Here is a 22025-nt window from a genome sequence, read left to right as displayed (position 1 = left end):
TTGAATTGGTTTTAATGCCAGCCTTCCTCTTATCTCTTCCTTCTTAGCCTTATTGCTAATTTGTCTCTGGTAGTATTTAATTTCAATATTTTATTTTCCTAGCATTTGATGATTAGTCAAGACTCTCCTATTATAGAATATTATCCACCAGACTTTAAAACTGACCTAAATGGAAAACAGCAAGAATGGGAAGCTGTAGTATTAATCCCATTTATTGATGAGGTAAGTTCTTTCAATGCCTGCTCTCTATAAAAGCTTTGTAACAAAGTGCTAAACTTTTAAATTAATCAACAGTTAGACATGCAATTAAATTGATGTTTAGATTAATACTTGATAAGACCACAGAAAAATATAAATGTTTGCTGTCTGTATAGTAAGTTACCACAAGCGAAGTTAGCTTCAAGTGGCAAAAGTCTTAAGTAAAGGCTGTGGAGTTTTTGTTATTTATTCATGTTTTTAAGCAACCATTCAAATATTTAGTTTCATACTCTTTGAGGGGAAAAAAGTTATATCTATAAATACATAAAAAGAAAAATAAGAGAAAAAAATAAAAGAAACACTTGGAGAGGAAGTAAACCCCAGACTTTTTACAGAAAATCTCTTCATATGAGCACCAGTACATGGGTAGAAGACAGTAAGTACAATCCAACGGCAAAAAGGAGAGGAATAAAACACGAGGTTTTTCCTTTTGTAGATAGGATAATAATATTATATATATTATAATATCTTTTATCAGATTATATTTGAGCACATCAAAGTGTGGATGAAAACAGAAGTGCAGATTAGATGTTAGAGCATATACAGGTGGTGGCATGTGCCTATCAATTGTTTCCATAGTTTTCAGTGAAAACTTTGCATGACTTAGTCTTCTCACAAAAGGCAGCAGCTGCTACTTGAATGACACATAAGTTTTTTTAAATTTTTCAAGTTATTTTGTAGAATTTTATTATAACGTTTAAAATCTTCCTAATATTTCTTTATATGTTAAATGTGAAAGGCAAAGTATGGCTAGCCTTTGGAAAACCATATTTGCAAAAAGGTAATATGTGTTCTCCAAAGCCATTCCATTGGAATTGTTCTATTTTTATTACAGAGCTGGGACACAAGGAAAGGTGAGTCCGCAATTAGAAACTTAGCATATTAGCCAAAAAAGTGCAGGTATCCACTTACCCACAGTAGGTGTTTCCATGATAATTTTTGTTGCCAGTTTCATGTATGCTAATTTCTCTAAAATTTAGAAACGACTGCTACTGGCCATGGAATCCTGTAATAAGTGCCTAAAAGAAGAGGAGAAACGAAGAAATACTCACAGTGCTTGCTTAATGTACTGGTATGACAAAGATGTAGAATTTCAGTACATGTCACCATGGCCCGAGAAATTCCCTGCAGTAGAAAGATGTCATACAAGGTAAAACTGGCATAACTGGTTTAGACTAAAAGTAGGTAGAATACTTTTATTAGCATTTTAACCAAAGCTTGTATATGCCAGCATATACACTGAAAAAAGTAAAATGTTGAATTATATGTTACCTGTTGTGGATGGCACAGTAAAAAGTGTTTAGAATTAAATTGTTTGTTAAAACTGTTTGTCCCTTCAAACATACTTTGCCTAACAGACGAACCAGTGCTAAATCAGCAAGAACACTCTAAGAGAATTACTAAACTTTGTATGGCCCAGAGGATGAAAGACTGATAAAGCTACCTGATAATAGTGACAATTTATCAGCATGCTAATTCCAGAGCATTTGTAAAAAAAAAATAATGAAAGCATCTGTGTCCAGTGCAGGGTTGAACAGAACTGTGTGTTTCACCTTGCTTGCATGGAAAGTAGCCAGCTTTATGTGACACAGGCTGAGGTTTTAAGACTAAATGGAAAGCTAACTTTGATAATAGTCGAAGCATAATAGAGGAGGAATGCCTGTTGCAGGATTACACTCCGTGAAGAATTAACAATTGTGAAAATGAGTGATACCATATGGAACCATTGCAGTTAAGAATTTGACAATACCAGTGAATTAAGATGGTGAGATTGGGATGTACTGTGGCTTATTATGTTTTGTCTTTTTCTTAATGAGTAGTGTCTTTCAGCAATAGCACAATGTTTTGTAGAGATTCCAAGCAACTTAAGTTAATTGGCACCCTACAGAAAAGTCAAAGCATTGGTCAGTTAATGAGTGTTTGAATAATGAGAGTTTCTAGAGCCAAAGGTCAATCTGTTTGAGCAAACATTGCGTGACTTGTTTTTTAGGTATAAAACAATACCTTTGGATGCTTGGCATGTAGAAATAACCCACAATAAGATAACTAAAATCAACAAGAGTGCATTATATTTTTGTGGATTTCCTACTTTAAAGCACATTAAGCATAAGGTAAAAATTTCCTCATGTTTTCCGTTGTATTTAATAGACAGCTATGTAAGAGTTCCAGTAAGTTTTATGTGCTGTTTTGTTTTTACACAGTTCTATCTTAGAAAAAGTGGTGTACAGGTGTTTCAGCAAAGCAGCCATGGAGAGAACATGATGCTAGAAATCATAGCTAATGGGAACTCAAAAGAACAGGTAAGCAGTAAGCTCCTAATGAAACAAAACAAAAAAGCAAACAAAAAAAAGGGCACAAAAATCCCCACAACTAAACAAACAAAAAATTGGAAATCTGGGAAAAGAAAAAAGTTTCAGAGATAAATAAATAAAACCAGAAAGAAGAGAAGAGAAAAATGACAAGAGAGGATTTTAGAGGAGAAAGTTAGGGAGGGTGAATATAAATACTTGGCAGAGATAATAAAATAAGCCAAAACAATACATTAAAAATAGTAGAAACTCATTGAAAAAAACAACATAATGTGAGACTAAAATTACAGATGCTGGTTAAATTCAGGACATAAGTGCTGTTTCTTTATTTCAGTGAAATACAAAAGTAAAATCTACAATAAAAAATATTCCACTGATTTCAAATTGTCAGTTTGATCATTGTGTCCCACAGGCACAAATAGTTCTCAGTGATTTAACAAAACAAGTACATAGTAAGTCTATACCAGGAATGTAAATCAATCCAGGCCTTACAGCTAACATATGCTACATGTAAAGAGCCATGATTGGAATGTGATACTTTGTCCTAACAAATGAAATATAATTTTCCATTTCTACTAAGAGGTTGTGTTGTATGTATTGAAATATAATTTAATAGGCTAAAATGAGCTTTTTATTCTGAAAGAAAACCTGTTCTTTAACTAGGGTGGTTTTTATTAGAAAAACAATGTGAAAATACTTTAACAGAAATCTTTTAGTATGTTAAACAGTTAGTAACTTCCAGTTGTTTGAATTTTTTTCAGGTAGTAGAAAACGTTGCCAGCTCAGTACTTGGAAAACGTGTTTTTGTTAACTGGCCACACCTTGAAGAAGCCAGAGTTGTTGCTGTGTCAGATGGAGAGACTAAGTAAGAGACATTTCATAGATTGCCATTTGTCATCTTTATTATTTTATTCAAAATAAGTTCTTAGGCTGCACAAGAGTTTTGGTTTTATCGCAATACTTGCTCACAGATGTATCAAAAGTTGCTTGGTAGAAGAACCTTTGTTTAACATTGTTCTGAGGTTTGGTTATCTGTAGAAGTCTAGTCCTTCAGTCTTTTGCTATTAACGTAGAAGTTTGGGAGAGATCATTCTTAACTTTGAGAAGGAAAATGCATGTACAGAAATCCACACAGAATGAATGTAAGAGAGAACATTTCTACACATTCTTCTTTTCAGCATATGCACTGGTATTTTTTTATAAAAAATATGCCTTGTGGTCTGTTGTAAGGAGTTGAGAAAACAGTGCTGCAAGTTTTCGTGTCCTTAACAAGTGATTTCTGACTATTCTAAGTTTTGCTCACAACTGGTTATGTCTAGATTATTCTCACCTGGTTAAATTCGTACTTGTCATAATATTTTCAAGGTTTTATTTAGAAGAGCCACACGGCACACAGAAGCTTTACATGGGAAATGCAGTGCCCCCAACTAAAGTTGCATACGTTGGGGATAAGGAAAAAAGCACCTGGTTCAAAGACATTCAAGGCATTTCAGAGCAGTAAGTAACTTGGAAATCCAGTGTAACTTTGCAAATCAAGTGTAACTTTGAATTTCATAGCTTAGAGAGGCTTTATTTGATGTATTACAGACATAAGTAGCACAGAAGAGCTGCTGCAATTTAAAAAAAACAAAAAACAACAAAACCAACACCAAAACCAAAAAGCCACCAAACTAAAACAAACGAACAAACAAAAAAACCTACCAAAAAACACCACAAGCACAAACCCACCAAACTGACAAAACAGTTTATGCTGAAATTTCAGAATATATGGAGTTAGTCTCTCTAGGTATTTAAAGTTAGATGCCATTACAAAAGGATTCTCAAATTAATGAGTTTCAGTGTTTACTCTCCGATTCAGTTTTCTGTTCTGGTCCTAGTAATCTTCAGTTGTAGAAGGTATATAGAATAGAGTCATACAATATCTAGTTACAACTTCAACAGCTTATCATCGTTAAATTTTAATACAGCTCTTGCTTTTGTAGAGTGTAGGTGCCCAGTGGAACACAACTGAGTTACAAAAACTTTGCCATTTTATTAGCTGTCATTTCAGGTGACTGCCTTAATTACCCCAACACTTCCCACTGTAAAGGTACAGATTTGTTTAAATTAACACACTTGGTTGTGAAATGGTGGTTGCGCAACTGCCATGTATAAGCAGTTGGTTAAACTGTCTATTCTGGCCTTTTTATAAAATGGGAAGCAAACTATTTGATTTTGTTGTTGCTTATTGTATTTCAAGCAATTAATTCTGTCTCCTTTGTTCAGTTTATTGTAATCAAACTAAGTGTTCTGCTTTGTATTCAGCTATCAGAGAAGAAAAGGAATAATTATCCATGAAACATCCATAGTTGTATATGCTCAGCTGCTCACTGGTAATAGATATCAGCTGAAACAAAATGGAGAAGTCTATTTGGAGAAGCAGTGGTCAAAACAAGTTCTTCCTTTTGTTTACCAAACTGTTGTCAAGGTAAATACAGAAGGTGCACATAGCACCTTATTCCATTGAGAGTAAGCAGAGGAAAGAGTATATGTTACTTTAAAACAAAAGAATGGACAAAAGTAAACAGATCAGTGTAATTTATTGTATTAAAAAGCGTAACATGCTTAGGCAAGTATTTCATCATGAAATTTGGGATTAAATTTGCACAGTTTAGAGATTTTACTGAAAAAATACCTTTTGTCATGTTTTTACTGATGGTATTTTGAATGAAGTACAGTTAGTGGTGTTCAACTATGCTACTAGAGTATCATACTTGCTTGTGTAACAGCATTTGTAATATAGCATAAACTTCTTTGCCTTTGAATTATTTCAGATTCAGATGTTTTAGAATGTGTATTTAGATGAACTTCTTAATTATTCTCCTGTAATCTGATGATACTTACATTATCAATTTTGTCTTTTTATGTAGGATATCAAAGCATTTGACTCTCATTTTTCAAATATCAAAACTTTGGATGACTTATTTCCTCCTGGAAGTACAGCCTTTATGCTGGGATCTCCTTACTATGGCTGCATGGGAGAAGTTAGTTCCAATCATTTCTTTTTCCTTCTTTTTTTTTTTTTTTCCTTAGACTTTGTTATTTACAGGCCTAAAATAATAAAAATATGTTCTGTGGTAGTAGCGCTTGCTTGCTAGCTAAAATTCCAAATCAAAGATTCCCTCATGGCTTAGTCAGAGGAGGAGGGAGTTCTGCTTTCCTTATCACTGTTGCCCACATAGCAGGAAAAAGGTAGCACAGCTTGAATGTATCATTATTTTTAGTAATTATTTGGGATAATTTGCAATGCACAGAGTTCCCATTTTGGACCTGTTTTAGTCATTGATTCCTTTAATGTTGTTAGGTTGCCTCTATGAGGAAGCACTGCACAGGTGAAAGCAAGATGATGAATCCTAAAGTATCTCTGTGATTACTGCAGCAAAATTATTGACAAAGTATCCAGAGACTGCTGGTTTTAAGTAACATGTTTTGTATTTCTCTCCAAGGTTCAAGATTCTCATGATGTGATCACAGAAGGTAGAGTTCGTGTCGTCTTCAGTATTCCATGTGAACCCCAGCTTGATCCCTTAATACAGAACCAGCATGTAAGTACTTCTGGTTTTCTAGCAGAAATTTAAACAATCAGCCAAATATATTTTGCAATGGTAAATGTCTTTAAGGGTTGCTTCCGTATCGTTCATTTGCCCTCTGTATAAAAATCATTGTCCTTTGGGAATTGCCAATGTTTTTTGTTTGTTTGTTTTAAAGAAATATTCTGTGAAATACAATCCTGCATATGTTTTGGCCAGCCGTCTTGGAGTTAGTGGATATCTTGTCTCCAGATTTACAGGGAGTATCTTTATTGGAAGAGGATCAAAGAAAAAGTAAGTTCTATTTGTGAATTTTGACTGTAGAAAAGCTTCTGAATTCTAATACAACTTTACCTGATTTCTGGTATGTTTAAGTGTTGTGCCTACCAAGCTTGTAACAGGTTTGTGATGTGAAGCTTCCTTTAAAGTAGATTTTCTGTGAACTAAATTCATATGCAGTGTTTTTCTCTCCTATCATAAACTTCCTAATTTTTGTTTACTGGAGAGTTGTTCTGTAGGCTTTAGTATTGTGAAAGATATAAATTGACTTTCCTGGTTAGCTATTTGCGTAATTAAAGCAAGAACTTGAAATTACTTTGCCACACTGAGAGTGAAAAGTGGAATTAGGAACTAATTTCATTGCACTCAACATTACTGTTGGTGTAAAAGGATTATAATTATACCTGTATTTTTTTTAAGGAGTAGCTAAGACTAAAACTGCTTTTTGTATATAGACACACATACATATATATACACGCATATACATACATATAATGTGTATATATATAAAAGGGAAGCAATCCCTATAGTTTTATAAATGTCAGAATTATGGTTTCTTATGACAGCTCACTAAGGAAGTGATTGATGCATGAGCATCTTCTTTGATTTAACATGTACATTTGTTCCCCACTGGTTGCTCAGGGGCATCTGTCTACATTTTGGTAAATGCCAGGTAGGTTGTGGTTGATCAGGTCTCTATTAAGAAGATGGGTAAAATATTCACTACCTCCCTTTGTAATAACATATGGACATGCATGTGGAAAGTTACCATAGCACAGCGTGTGTCCTGTAACATTTACAACTGGCACAATGCTAACAAGTAAACACTACAATGAATTTAATTTTATTTTTACTGTGGTTTAAGGCTGAGGATATATGCTTGTGTTTTCTAATGTATACACGCACATTTTTACTACTGGAAGTTAAGAAACTTTTTTTTTTACTTCCAGCCCTCATGGAGAACAAAAAGCAAATGTGGGACTAAACCTGAAGTTCAATAAGAAGAACGAAGAAGTTCCTGGCTATACCAAGAAAGTTGGAAATGAATGGACGTATTCTTCTGCAGTAGAACAACTACTTGCTGAGTATTTAGAAAGGTAAATATTGGATACAAACTTCATCCAAATTTCTCACCTTTGGATCAGTCTCTGGATTTTGTCCTCTGAGCACACATCTTCTGAGAGCCAGTGAGTTTGCTTTTGGAAATGGCTTGGGTTTTTTTTGTTGTTTTTTTGGGGTTTTTTTTGGGGTTTTTTGTGTGTTTTTTTTTTTTTTTGGTTGTTGTTGTTTTGGTTTTTTGTTGTTGTTGTTTTTTGTTCCTGTGTTTTCCTTCCAGCAGTCTCTCCCTCCAGGGTGAAGTATATTTTGGGACAGAGTAATTCTGTCAGCAGCTTACCCTTGACAAATGTACAGTATGACACTAAATTAAGTAAGAAATAATCTATCTGGCCTCCACAAATTTTGAAGCTCATCACAGTTTGTTTTGATTAGGCTTTTTTGTGGTATGTGCTGATGTGAAACTAAATTTATCTTTCGCTCATTCATTTTTTAGGGTTCCTGAACTATTTAGTTATATAGCCAAGAATAGCCAGGAAGATATCTTCTATGAAGATGACATTTGGCCTGGAGAGGATGAGAATGGGTAAGCCTTCTTTCTCCTATTTCCCCCCACCCCTAGAATAAATAGAATAAAGACTGACAACATTATGAAGTGGCTGTTATATAACTGTAAGCTTGCCATTCCTTGAGCAACATGAATTTAGTGATGACTGAAAAAAATATCAGAATGTTGTACATTGTAGTTGTGGAGTTCAAGTCTCTGTCAGACTTCTGTCTCAAGTCTGGTAAGTAAGAAAACTGATTTCCAGTGGCCACTTCATGATTCTTGCTTTTAAAGTAACCCTCAATAAGCATAGTTATGAATAATCACTAAAATCACAGAAAGATCATTTTTGGAAGATAAGCAGTAATTATTTCAATTGTTTAAGATCACTTTATATTTGAAAAATAACATGTTAAGAATTTAAAGTACTTTGTATATTTTAAGTATGCATTCAGTCAGTTTCATGGGAGACAAGGAGCAACCTTGATTCCAGGCACAGTACAGAAACATTAAAAAGGCTTTTAGTATTAGCTCTATTCACAGGCTTGAGATGGTAAGTCTGCGTGATGCAGAACTCTTTCCAGGTGCGTATACCACTGTGGGATACTAATCTCAGGTTTGTGTTCCGTTTTAGTAGAGGCATGCCCTGAAGTTCTTTCTCACTATGTTCTGAGACACAGCTAGTCACAAAACCTTTAACCACAGCTGGTCATGGTTAGTTGATTGGATGCAAACATAATCTACTGAATACTTCTTTTTTTCTTTGCAAAACATCAGATTATAATTTTGAATCATTATTGCATGATCCAGTTAGATTTTTTTTTTTTAAACCTTATTGTAAACTCATGCAGAACTCTTAAATTCTGTTACATTATGAATGTATACAAGCACTGCGCCTATATCATAATACCTGATGATTAAATCAAGAAATGTGGTAAAATGCTTTGTTTATACTGTTAAAAGTTTTAATTCATGTCTTTTTTATTTAGAGCTGAGAAAGTTCAAGAAATCGTTGCCTGGTTAAAGGCACATCCTGTGTCTGCTTTGTCTCGTGCATCTTGTGACTTGCAAATTTTGGATGCAGCCATCGTTGAGAAAATTGAAGAAGAAATAGAGAAATGCAAGGTATGCAGCTTGGTATCATTGTGAGCAGGGGTGTACCAAAAATCAACTGCTTGTTACTTTGTGGGTTCTTGAATTAGAATAAGACGATTGAAGATTACCCCTCATTCCAAAGAAGAAGACTACAGAATGTAATGTAAGACCTGAATTTGTAATGTGAGTTGTCCTTGGAATTCAGAAGAGCTCATTATTAATCTTTTTAATTGACTCTTTTTCAGGCAATCCAGCAGCATTAGGCCATGCTCTGTTCTCTGAACTGTGATTTTTAGAAAGGAACATGTGTCAGTGTATAGATTCTGAAATACTGAAGTTTTTAATGTGAGCAACGTCAGCTGGTTTTCCCTTGCAGTTTCTCTTTGGTCTGAAGAAAATTAGAAAATTGTGTTCTGAAAAGCCATAGATAAAAAACGGGACAAGAAGATTACTAAAGCAAAAGCTAAAGGCAAAGCCACATGAAACAATGGGCTTATTTCTTTGAAATTACTTGCAAGGACGTGTTAATAAAACCAGTGTGAATTCGCAAATTAGCCAAACAGTGCAAAAGCTTTGGTAAGAAATCCCATGTTTTGAAAACTGGTCTTAGTCATCCTAAGGACTTCACAAAGCTGTATACCTTTATCTAAAAGAAACAGAAGACTTCTCCATAATCTTTTTAGGTGTTTTGTTGTACCTGAAATCCACTGTTGGTTCCTACACTAGTTTGTAATAACTTTTTGTTTCTTTCCTTTAGCAGAAAAAGAGCAACAAGAAGGTGCGAGTAACTGTGAAACCCCATTTACTGTACAGAGTAAGTGACATGAAATGTTTTTTTCTTGAAGTCAGTATGCCCAAATGGTATTTATTTTGCCTAAGCATACCAACTTTCAGAGAGGGGAATTCTATGACAGTATTGATGGAAGAAAAAGTTTTATGATGCCTTCTAGAAAATCAGTTTGACATCATCACAGAGAGCTAAAAAGAGAGATTTTCTACTAAAGACTCCGTCACATATTACACTGACTTTTAGTTCTTTTCTACCTTCTGTCTTTCATGCTTCTACAGTTATTATTGACTGTACAATGAAGGCAAAATAAAATGTACTTCCTGTTAGTCTCTTCTTGCCTGTTTTGATTTTTTTGTTCAGTTCTTGACATAGAACCAATTGCTGATCTTGCTTGGTATTTCAGAGATACTGACACATGCAGGTTACACCTGGTGGCTTTATTTTATCTAAATTGATGCCATTGGTCTGCATTGGGTCATGTATGGCACTGCAGTTTCTCAGGCAGCAGTAGTAAGTGACAGTGGCAAGAAAAAAAATGCTTTGTGTCTAGGGAGGAAAAATTTCTCTTCTTAAACTTACGCATCCACACACACAAAAGTTCACCTTATAGTGTGTTTCAGGTATTGTTGTAAATGCATTTTGATTGTAATTCCTATATTTTTTTGCAAACCTTAACACAGTCTTTTGGTCATTGTCAGCCATTAGAACAACAGAATGGGGTTGTTCCGGATCGTGATGCAGAGTATAAGCTGTTTGACCGTGTTGTCAATGTAAGGGAGAACTTTTCTGTTCCAGTTGGTCTTCGAGGTACCATTATAGGAATTAAAGGAGGTAAGATTTTTCTTCATAATTATGGCATTATAGCTATATAACAGCACAGCTAGTGATGTGAAAGCAGGCTTCAGAAAAGTGTTTTGTCTAATGGTTGTGAACACACAGAAGTTGCTCATCTATGAAGCATATACAACTTGAAGCCACTAATGGCATATTTACTGCTTTGAATTAAACCTACAGGCATTCTATTTTAATTTTATGTGTTATAATACTGTACTTTGAATGAGAAATTATCCTTTGTTTCTTCTTAATATGAAGGAGGCAGAGATCTGTGAGAAAGAAGACAGTCTGCTAAAAAGGAATAAAATGAAGTTATGGGAAGATACGGGCAAAGTTAGGAAAAGTAGAGATAATAATAAATGTTAGCCTTAATACTGACATTAAGCATAAAATTTTATCAAATATTATTTGTCTCAGATTGTTTTATTTGAAATTTGGGTTTTATTCTGTGATATTCCAGTTCTGTTAAATAGCATGGATTTATACGTTGTTTGACAAGATTATCCTTAAATGTATTTCAGCTAAACAAAAGGATTTGCAGAATCGCAGTGGCATTGCAGTTTGAGATCTAGTAATATAGATTGTTTTCATACCTGACATTTAAGTAATTGCTTTCTTATTGAATTCAACAGAATCTTGAGTAGACTAGACTTGAGTGCAGCTTTTTAAAAGGGGTGTTTTTTCTGTAATGATCATATGCTAGTATAATTTTTAAGGGACTGTTAGTCTATTGCTGTGCAAGAAGGTAATGTTAGAGCTGTCAGTTTCCAACTGCCTGAATATAAAGATGGCTTGCATGTCTTTTCTGGCAGTTTGACAGCTGTGACATACTGCTATAAATTGCAGCTCTATTAATGCAGGTTGATAAGTTGTTATGCACGGTACATAATCTAAAAGGGCAGATGCATGACTTTGAGAAACATCTCTGAATTGTTGTTAATTAACTCATTTAAGGAATGATGGTTTTGTAGCTGATTAGTTAGGTTTTGATATTTTTATTACTTACTGTGTAGCTAATATGGATATTTACATCACTTAGATGAAAACAGCTGCTGTTACATATATAAGATGACTTTTTTGTTTTCTGTAGCCAGTAGAGAAACAGATGTGCTCTTTGAAGTTCTATTTGATGAAGAATTCCTTGGAGGCCTAACTATAAGGTGCGTGCAGGGGGTTTCATAGTCATTTCATGCTGTTGGTACAGATGGTATGAAATTGCTGTTGGATTCAGTGACGATTTTTAATACCTCTTTTTAAAAATTTCTTAACAGTGTTGATCAGTTTTTATTTATTTTATGTTTCTTTTTTTTTGTTTGTTTTCCCCTCTGAGTATGGATAATTTTGTCTCTTTAGGCTATTTTGCATGTTTAGAAGCTTGTGATTTGTAGAAAGCAAATATCAACCAGCAGAAGAAAGTACTAAATCCAAATGTCTCTCTAAATGAATATGTAGAAAACAGGTTGTAATCAGTATGTCTTCAGCATGTAGATTGAAATATGTTAATCATCTGTTCCTCTGAAGGAGGGACTCTGAACTATCAATAAGTGATACTTAGTCACTAAATTTTGATCACCATTAAAAACCTGAACTGTTCCTTCAGGAGGTGGAGGCATTGTTAATAATGCTTTTGTTTCAAGAACTTTGATAACTCTTCTGTATTTAAGTAATCAGGTGAACTTCTAAGTGCAAACATTTACATAGCATGGGGTTTTTTTTTTTATTTTACTGTTGTTCTTAGATAAATTGAGTTTTTTAATGACAGAAATTAGAGGAGAACCTTACCGATTCCCTCTGATCAGCAACCATAACACAACCCTTTTGCTTGCAAGGGCATATCCTGTAACACACTAAATCTTCAGTATTCAAAATCATAAAGGAAGATATAAAACTGGTTAAATGCTGCATAAGTTCTATTTATAATTCTGCTACTGGCTTTAGTTTTTATCTTGGAAAAAAAGAATAACTGTTTCCTGGTTCATCATTTTTTACATAAGTACTACAGAACTGTGCTACAACAACTCATCTTTAAAATTTCTCTGAGCTCAGCAGTGAAAGGTACGATATAAACTCAGAGTAGTAGTAATGACTTGTTTTCTAGTTCTGACAGCCAGAGGCCAAAGGAGAGAACAGTGGGATTATCACTGGATAATTCAATACTGGATACAGTTTTCAGCCTGTTAATGTTAAAATATATTGAAATGTCTATAATTGAATTACATGAAATAGCTGTGTCATTTGCTTGTCTTAAGGTGCTCACCTGCCAGAGGGTATCGTCTGCCATCAAGTGCCTTAATTAACCTGTCTCATGGTAGTCGGTCAGAAATGGGAAATCAAAAACTGACGGCCATAGTTAAACCTCAGCCAGCTGTGAATAACTGCAATTCATATGCATCCAATATGTCAGCTGTATGCTCACAAAAAGTGCATCTAGGAGGCCTCAACCATTCTCCTCGCTCCCTTTTCGTTCCTACTCAAGTAAGACTTCCTTCATTTTTACAGAAATGTTGTTTTTCCTAGAACCTGAACTATGACCATGGTTATCATCTTCACTGGTACAAACAAAATTTAATTTTTACATTGTTATGTTAAAAGTAGGATAATCTTTATAAAATTAGTTAATCAAATAATGAAGAGGACCAAAATGTCCTTATTGACAATTGTAGCTCCAGCTGCCTTTCCAAGAGACAAATATTTGGTGTCAACAGATACGTTTCTGGGCAGAGATGTAATTGTTCTCTTAAAGCTCTGTTCCAATTAATTCTTCCTGTAGGCCAAGTGCGGCCATCCTCAGACAGAAAAGATGTGATGTCCTTGTTGGTTTTGCTTCTTGGTTATGGTTTATTTTGTCTGACAATACAGTAAAGGAGGGCAATTACAGGTGAATTGGGGTTCTCACTAGTTTAATTAAGCTTTACTTTTTAATAAGTGATTTCTTTAAAGAAAATCAGCTGAATTGGTAGCTTCATGTTGCTTATAGGTGTGTTTGAGAAGCACTGTCTTGTGTTTTTTAAGTCTATACAAGAAAAACTACTTTCCAAACAAACATTTGAGGCAATGATATGCCCCTGATTTTTTTTTGGTGTTTTGTTTTTTTTTCTCGCATGATTTAGCAGATGAATGGAAGACAGCATTACAATCTCAGGGCTGAAAATCAGGGCACCTCTAACTCACCCCAGAAAGGATGTGGCAATCAGAAAAACAAAGTGAGTGTTCTGATTCATTTAGTAGTGAATCCGAATGTCTCAATATTTTGGCCCCCTGTTTAAAGTGGCCCCCTTTTCACATGATTTACAGATAGCTTTGGCTTACTGCATCAGATGTTTTAATCTTGATACAGACTGGAGCAGAACTTGTCCCAGTTCTTGAATGAGCATAATATCCTGTGTTGTATTTGTTTAGAGGCTAGATTTTCAAAAGTGGTTTTTTTACATAGCTGGGCTTCAGTTCTGTGGTAACATGCCTATAATGTTATTAAGCAGTTGAGACTGACTGATAAGGCCTTACAAAATAGGATACTAATTTAAGAATGCAACCAAACATGAGAGCTTGCTTTTAAAACCATTTTGAATTATTGTCTGAGTTTAATTATACTCTGTGATAGTAACTTTGGTTAATAACAAAACAAAAGCAATCTCAAACTAAGATCATTTCTGTTTAATAGTTGTCTTTAGGAAAAGATGTTACATAAATACAGCCTACCACAATAGCCTATTTCATAAATTATATATGTGCAAGTTCTAGTATCAGTATGAAAATGTCCTGCTGTTAGACTTGGACAATTTTCAGAATATCTTTATATATGATCAGCTGTTCAGAAGTTGGGTTTAAAGCTGCTGAGCTTGATGGGGGTGTTGTTTCTTGTTTTGTCAGGCACAGAGTAAGCAAGATGATGAATTCTGCAGCATATGGCAATCACTGCAGAATTCTGGGAAGTCTCACCACATTCAGCAAAACATGCATGAGAAGGTTAGTACATAAACTTTAAACAGATCCCTGGAGTCAAAATGGGAAGGTACTTAATTTTATATGTCAGTTCATTACATCAGACTACTTTCTGCTTAATGCTACGAATAAATAAATCCTCTGGATGAAAGTCTTGTTACGCAGGGTGCGCATAGCTGTGGAAGGAGGTAATCATATGGGACTAATATGTAAATAATACATAAATAGTTTTATGGTTAAGCTTTGATGTTTGAAATCCTAGGGTGCACTTCTACCTCAGGAAATGAAGCTGGGAACTGGCAATCAGTTCTACAAGCCAGGATTCAATGACAGCAGCTTTAAAGGTCAGCAGAGAAAGCAGGAGCCATATAAAAAATGTAAGTACTATAGTTAGACACTTTGTTTAGGAAAACTACTTGCTTTAGCTAATCATCTTTGAAATCCTTTTGAGTTTTTGTGGTTATCAACAGAAAATAGTTTACTAGTTACATAAGCACTGTGTTGCACTTGTTATTGTCAAATAATGCCCTGGTGTGCATACTTGAACCTTTTAATCAAGCTGTTCAGCATTATTATGATTTTCTACCCATCTGATTAAAAAAAAGGGGGAAAAGTCCCACCAAAAAAAGACAAAAAACAAAAGCCAACAAAACAAACCAACCACAACTTGTCTTTGAAAATTTGCTTGTGATCATGTTTGTAGACTATAAAGTTAGATATATTATTGCATATACTTCATTTCATCCTACAAGAAAAACATGCAGCAAATTACCTGTAAAGTATGAATTAAACGTTTGATGCAGCCATTCAAATCAGTGCAACTTGGTGTACTTGTAGAGAGTTATTTATTTTTTGAGTCTTGATTATTATAGTTTTTAAGAGCATTTCAAAAGAATACATTCTTTTGTAGTTAAAGAAGATTCCAAAGTTACAAGAGGTGAAAGTCAGCCACATAGTAAAATATCAAACAAACAGGTAATTTCTTCTGTACTGAGTAAATGTATTCTTTTCTTTTCATTTTACTCTAATCTGGTTCATCATTTTACAATTTTCTCTGTAACTGGCATCTTGATTATTCTACTAGGTAAATTTTATTTTGGAGATTTTTTTTCTCTAGAGATTTTATAGACAGAAAGTGAGAGTGCATAAGATGTATAATGATGATACAAATTATTTTCCTATTCCTGTTAGACTCTAAAAGCTATGCTATAATGGCAATACGCAAATACTAGATTTTTAGTAAGCTGAAATCCTCTAAGAATATTAGCTTGTGAAAGCTGTTTGTAGATGCATTTCTAATGTGATTGTGTTACAATGAATAATGGAGTATTAGTATTCAATAATAAATGCTGCCGTTTATTTCAGAATTTTGCAGGTGTGAATAAGTACAATGTCAAACTTTTGAAGAGGAATGAAAGTCCCAACATGCCTGTAATTCAGAAAGCTGCAGTTGATGGTCCCTGTACAGGTGGAAAGGTAGTATTTAGACATTTGGTTTTCTTGTGCTCTTTGAATAACTTCAGTTTCCAGTTCATTTTGTTCCACTTATTCTTGGTTACTTCTGTGTAATTTCATGTTTATAGCAGATACAAGACAAACCTATCTAACCTTGGTAATTCTTTAAATCAGTCCTGTATTGGTCAATGCTTGCATCTTTTTGTATGCAGAACTTGATGTAGTCTTGGGTATCTGTTCACGCTCTGAGCAGACATGACAAGCTAAAAGGGGAAAAAAAAGAAGTCCTGAATAAGCATAAAATTAATCTCAAACGTATAGCCTTCCTCTTCCATCTGCTTGTAATATACTAAGTTGATCTATCTTTTTTCTATTTTTGTTTTAAGAAGGACAATGAACTTGAAAGTCTTCTAGCTTCTTTGAAAATTTCCAAAGAAAATGAAGTGCAGACTTATTCCAAGGAAGCAAGAGCTACGGATGAAGAACATCTGTCACCACAATCATTTGCTATGGTCTGTATACTGCAGGATCATTACATTGCAATTTAGCATCTGTTATCTTAGCATCAATACTTCTATTTAAAGTAACTATGTGAAACCTTATATTGCCTTTTAAACATATTGATGAGCATTTAATTATCTATTTCTATTCTAAAAATAAATAAACACATCTGTTCATGCTAAGATGCTGTTATCTGTGCTCTGATAAAATGTTTCCTCTGATAGGAAAACAAAAATTGAGATTGGGTTACAGATTATGGTATTCAGAGTTAAGTGAAAAGGTAGTGTTACCTGAATGCCAGCATGTCCCTGAATGCTTTATTTTATTTTTAAAGAAAGGAACACAGATGCTCAAAGAGATTTTGAAGATAGATGGCTCTGACCAGGAAACAAAGAATGAAGTGAAAGCCCAAGTTAATGATGTTCCTGCTCCCCCTAGCAGACAAGATTGCCATGGAGCTGCCTTGCAATATAGACAAAGTAAAAAAAAGGGTATGTTTGGACATCAGTTCATAGTTCAGAGTTTCACCTTGTAGTGGCATTTTAGAATGTAGCTATCAGTGTAGCACTGATTTTCAAAATATAGTAATAAAATGTCCATCTTTTTCAGTTCTGCTTCTTTATTCAGATCTAAAAATCTCTTTATATATAGTGTCCTGGGTTTTGTTCATCAGATATGAAAATACCAGGAAAAATGAAATATAAATAAATTCTTTACTTTCTGCTAATAGCAAGTTGCTGTCCTTTCAGTGCAGGCAATGTTTGTGCTACAGCTTTTTTTACTTTTTTTTTTTTCTTCTTCTTTTGTCAGCTGCTTATATGAACAAGCCTCATAGCACTGGAGGCCCTCAGAACACACCAGCACTGGAAACTGGAGGTCATCCTTTTGCTTGTCCGCAGCCCGCACTGTCTACTGTTGCTGAACTTTGCCGTATTTGTTCTCTTGTTGGAATGTCGCAACCAGATTTCTCTTTCCTAAAAACACCACAGGTAAAAAGATTTTTCTGGAAAAGTTAAAGTTCTCAACTTTGTTTCAGCTATCCAAACTAGATGATGTGTAAAGGTCCCTTCCAACCCTAATAATTATGTGATTCTGCATTAAACATTTGGACTGAAAATCCATCTAAAAATAAATCTTAGCTCCTTTTGTTGCCTTTTTCCAAAACAAATAAGCAAATCATCTGTTTCTCAGCTTCTCAGCAATACAGATTCCCTGAAAAATCTTATCTCGTTTTTCTAGACAATGACAGTTTGTCACATAAAATTATCAAATGGTTTGTTGGTTCATGGACCACAGTGTCATTCTGAAGCTGAAGCAAAGGAGAAAGCTGCATTTTTTGCTTTACAGCGTTTGGTGAGTATGCAAAGGATCTTTTAACATCTGTATCTCTGTTGCATTGTGTCTGTTTGTGATCCTTTGGTTCCTCCTTCATAGAGTGCTGTAGGAGTAAACTTCCCTTCGCCTCCAGCTCCACCAGTGTTTCCAAATTATCAACCACTGGGAGTTCCTGTGCCACCTGGATCTATTCCTCCAGTATTTGCACAACCCACTGGTAAGTATACTAATACAGTTCACTCCGATAAGGACGTGAAGATGCTAAGTTGAATGTGCTCTGAAATGCAGATGTGACTTAGCGCTCTTAACTGTGCTATCATCTAGGTGAAGTCCTGGAAAAGCAGAAATGTTTGGTATTTTTTGGTAATAAAGAAATAATTGTTTTCAAGTAAACATGAATAAAATGTGGCTTTATTGAAACAACATGCAGAAAAATGTAGTTTGTGTACTTCTGGGGTCTTTGGGAGTTAGTATCCTCTTTTTGAGGAGAGCAAGCTAAAAGTTACTTGTTTTCACAGCTAATATAATGCCTTCATCGTCTCACATGTTTGGTCCAGTGTCCTGGGGAACTCCAGTGCCTAAACATTATTATCCTGGCTCCTACCCAGGAAATGTGTCTCTTGCAGGAACTGTACCTGTTGGTTCTCACAACCAGTTTATACCTCTGCAGGTAAGATTGTTTGTGGGTTTATCTTAATATTCTGTTTCTGTAAAAAAAAAAAAAATGTGCCTACATGATGATTGAAAGAATACCTGGCCTATGAAGCAGTATTTTGGATTAGAAAATTATTTCTAACATTGTACACATTTTCTAAATGTGGAATATTTGCAGGTTTTTGAGAATGCATTCTGTTAACTAATATTTATTTCATTTAAAGGTAACTAAAAAAAGGGCTGCCAGCAAGAAAATCTTTGAGCACAAGGAGTTTCAGAGTTTCCCTCAAGCTGCACCACTAAAGAATGAACAGCCAGTGTCTTCTGACCACACTCAGCAAGACAGTTCTTCAGCTCCTTTAAAATCTCCTCAAGCTGCTCAATCAACTGTTTCATTTCAAGACAATGTGGCTACTCCAAGAGTTCCTCATAATAAATCAACACCAAACACTTCCAGCAAGCGAAAGTCAAGAAAGCTGGCTGTCAATTTTGGGGCACCAAAATCTTCCGAATAAATATGGTAGCTAGGTGTATCCTATCTTCCCCCGGTGTTATGTTCTGTCATTTAAAAAAAAACAGAAAGCTCTATTGAAAAGACCAGCTACTTTAAGTATAATGTAGAGAAAAATGCATTTTATTTGCTGTGATTTTTAGGTTGTTATGAAAACTGTAAAAAATTATATTGAACCTTGATTGCTTTGACTTAAATTAGCAAAAGCTAGGAAATGCTGAGTTAAGGTTACCATGTCATCAATTGTGCCTAGGTTTCTAAACAGTGGCTTACAGACTATACCAGGTAAGCAGCAATAACAGTGGCAACCTCAATTCAGAATTGACGTGCTTTTTGGGAGGGATATGGAACGGTAATAAGTTGGGCATCTAACATTGCTTTAGTATGACACTTATATTCTAGCTTATTTTTAAATAGTGTAATAGGACAGAAAGGAAAAATTATTTAAATGCAGCTTTTATATTGGCTTTCCAGGTCCTTCTGAGTTGAATCAGGGAGACTAAAACCGAACTGCAGTAGAGCTGCCAAATTTGCTTTAAGTGTGAACTATAGGTTTTATATCAGGGCAAAAACTTTCCAACTTTCAAAATGTAGGTATTATTGTCTCTCTAGTATTAGAGTAGCAAAAAGTGGTTGCTGATGCAGAACCTGTTTCAGGAGATGAATTTATAGGATGAATTAAAAAAAATACAGATTTGCAAAATAGAGACCTCTTTGGTAACATACATTTAATATTTTTTTAATCACCAGCATTATCAATGTCCTTGTTTTCTGATGATAAAATAGCACAGATATTTATTACAGATCTATAGAGCCTCCTAAAATGTTAGTGATACCCTGATTTGGTATTTTTTTTCTAAAGCAGAAAAAATAGCCAGAGTTTAATGATGTCCGTGTGTGTACATAGCTGTCAAAGTTATGATTACTTAGTGTCCATTTCTCTCTGTAAGAGCCTGCACCCTGAAAATTTCTCTGTGGTGGGTTCTTTTTCTTTTTTTGTTGCTAGTGACTGTTAATATTTATTTTTCAGTTTCGTGGTAGAAGTTCTCTGTAGCAAAATTAAATTATCATTATTATGTCCCATAAGAATATTCAGGCGAAAGGTTGACCTGTGTTTTTGGAGGGAGTTCTGCTGTAAAAGTAGCTCCATCATTCTTGGTTTACATAGGAAAAATGAAGGCTCGGAGGTGCCTGTACCATTTTTAACCCACAAGTACCCTTCTTACTGACATTAAGAAGAAATCTTCAGTCTTAATTAGTGATTTGTTTCCTCCAGACAGGTTTCATGTTGGATCTACAAGTCTGCAGATTTTCTTTCAGTTCCTGTACCTTGTGCTTTGCCTCCATTTCTTGGTGTAGTACCAAGTTTCACATTGTTATTGTGGTATAGGATTTTTTTAATACTGATTTCTCTGAAACAGTTGTTGCCTCAGCACTGTTTGTAGAATGGCAGCAAGCTGCAGGATCACAGAGGTAAAAACAAGGTTAAGAAATCCTGTTTCATTTTACTTGGTATCACAAACCTTGTAGAATAGTCTGTAATGCATTCTTAAAATATATTTTGTTCTCTTTATATTCATCTAGTCTCAAGAGGGTTTGAAAGCATATTCTGTGAAGAGAAAGTTGTATGCTTCAGTGATTTGTTTTCATTAGCAACGTGAGACTGCCATGATGCAGACATGCCAATATTTTGGAATTGTTTATGAGAAGTTATGAGACACAGATATTGTTCCCCCATATCTTAAGTGAGCTATCTGACCATCAGAGAAAAGATCTGTTTAGAAGTCTTTATGATGGAGAGGACACTATGTTAAGTTCTATATTGACATATCTGGGTAGTCAGTTTATGCAGATCTTTTAGAAACAAAGTTATGAAGGACACTACTCATCACTGGTAAACACAGCAACTTTTATTACTAATTACGTCTGACTAAGACTTCCTCTTCAAAGTAGAATTGCTACATTTACTATATATAGCTGATTAAACACTTTATTCTGTAGCTGCTGCATCTCGTATTAGTACCTGGTTTTTAGTTTATATATTCTATGATGCTGATTGCCTGGTGCCCAGTTAATTACAGTTTTACATGTCCTGCTAGATGTGACATCTGCATTGATCTATGCCATGTCCCCTATGATTTCAGTTTTATATTTTAACAAGGTGACTATGTTTAATTCATACAGATATAAATTTAAGCATTTGTTTTTCTCATAGATATAACGTATTTTGTAAGCACTGGAGTTTTTCATTAGATCTTATACAGAGCAGTATTTTACTAAAAATCCAAAAGGGAAGACTTTTATGTGCGCGTTTTTGTAGTTTCTGATTTTTTTAAAATAACTTTTCATTGTTTATCTGCCAAGTGAAATGTTTTAAATTTGCATATGAATGGATACAGAATGTATTTTTTGTGCTGTTTGGTGTTAAGTGTGCGTTTGCAGATTTTTAGCATGTAGTTGCACAAAGGACTGTGCAAAGATATTTTCAAATATGAATATATGATACACTGAAGGAAAAACATTCATGAAAGTTAAATGCTATATAAAACTTTAATGCAATAGTATAATTTTATAAATTGTGTCTGTGTCTGCTTGGATTAAATATTGAAACAAGAAACATTTATTTTTACTGCTTTATTTCCAAATACTATATGGGACCTTCTGTAAGTTCCAAACCAAAACTTTTAAGATAGAAATTAAATATCATGAAGTCCAGTTTCAGTGATTCTCAGAAGCAGCAACTGCCCACCTCTGAGCTGTTTCTTGGTGGCTTTCAGCTACTATTCAGTTAAAGATGCAAAGTTTGTTGAAAAGGCTGTTGCTCACTTTGCAGTTAAAAGCATTTAACTACTGATCTTTCAAAATTTCTTCCCCTCTGTTACCCATTGGA

General features: G+C 34.5%; 1 protein-coding gene across 9 annotated transcripts in view; it reads left to right on the top strand.

The window, feature by feature from the left end:
* Positions 1-20949, top strand: part of XRN1 (5'-3' exoribonuclease 1) — a 34431-nt gene extending 13482 nt beyond the window's left edge. For 2 of the 9 annotated variants that reach the window (XM_061365262.1, XM_061365267.1), the window contains 29 exons: positions 103-222; positions 1239-1408; positions 2249-2369; positions 2460-2558; positions 3329-3432; positions 3933-4064; positions 4872-5034; positions 5477-5590; positions 6053-6151; positions 6315-6430; positions 7366-7512; positions 7968-8057; positions 9008-9143; positions 9871-9927; positions 10584-10734; positions 11828-11897; positions 12987-13212; positions 13848-13940; positions 14608-14703; positions 14942-15056; positions 15590-15654; positions 16045-16155; positions 16521-16646; positions 16970-17126; positions 17446-17624; positions 17875-17988; positions 18070-18187; positions 18489-18640; positions 18849-20949. In XM_061365262.1, the coding sequence (XP_061221246.1) occupies positions 103-222; positions 1239-1408; positions 2249-2369; positions 2460-2558; positions 3329-3432; positions 3933-4064; positions 4872-5034; positions 5477-5590; positions 6053-6151; positions 6315-6430; positions 7366-7512; positions 7968-8057; positions 9008-9143; positions 9871-9927; positions 10584-10734; positions 11828-11897; positions 12987-13212; positions 13848-13940; positions 14608-14703; positions 14942-15056; positions 15590-15654; positions 16045-16155; positions 16521-16646; positions 16970-17126; positions 17446-17624; positions 17875-17988; positions 18070-18187; positions 18489-18640; positions 18849-19139 (3732 nt within the window). In that variant the 3' untranslated portion in view covers positions 19140-20949. Of the gene's footprint in view, positions 1-102; positions 223-1238; positions 1409-2248; positions 2370-2459; positions 2559-3328; positions 3433-3932; positions 4065-4871; positions 5035-5476; positions 5591-6052; positions 6152-6314; positions 6431-7365; positions 7513-7967; positions 8058-9007; positions 9144-9870; positions 9928-10583; positions 10735-11827; positions 11898-12986; positions 13213-13847; positions 13941-14607; positions 14704-14941; positions 15057-15589; positions 15655-16044; positions 16156-16520; positions 16647-16969; positions 17127-17407; positions 17424-17445; positions 17625-17874; positions 17989-18069; positions 18188-18488; positions 18641-18848 lie in introns of those variants that run through there. The other 7 variants (XM_061365264.1, XM_061365263.1, XM_061365265.1 and 4 more) reach the window with 7 other exon arrangements.
* Positions 20950-22025: the final 1076 nt, after the last annotated feature.

Source organism: Neopsephotus bourkii, unplaced genomic scaffold, assembly GCF_033783945.1.
Source record: "Neopsephotus bourkii isolate Nb327-2 ecotype Australia unplaced genomic scaffold, CSIRO-AGI_Nbou_v1 NB_1279, whole genome shotgun sequence".
NCBI classification, from domain to species: domain Eukaryota; kingdom Metazoa; phylum Chordata; class Aves; order Psittaciformes; family Psittacidae; genus Neopsephotus; species Neopsephotus bourkii.
This window is presented reverse-complemented; position numbering and strand designations above follow the sequence as displayed.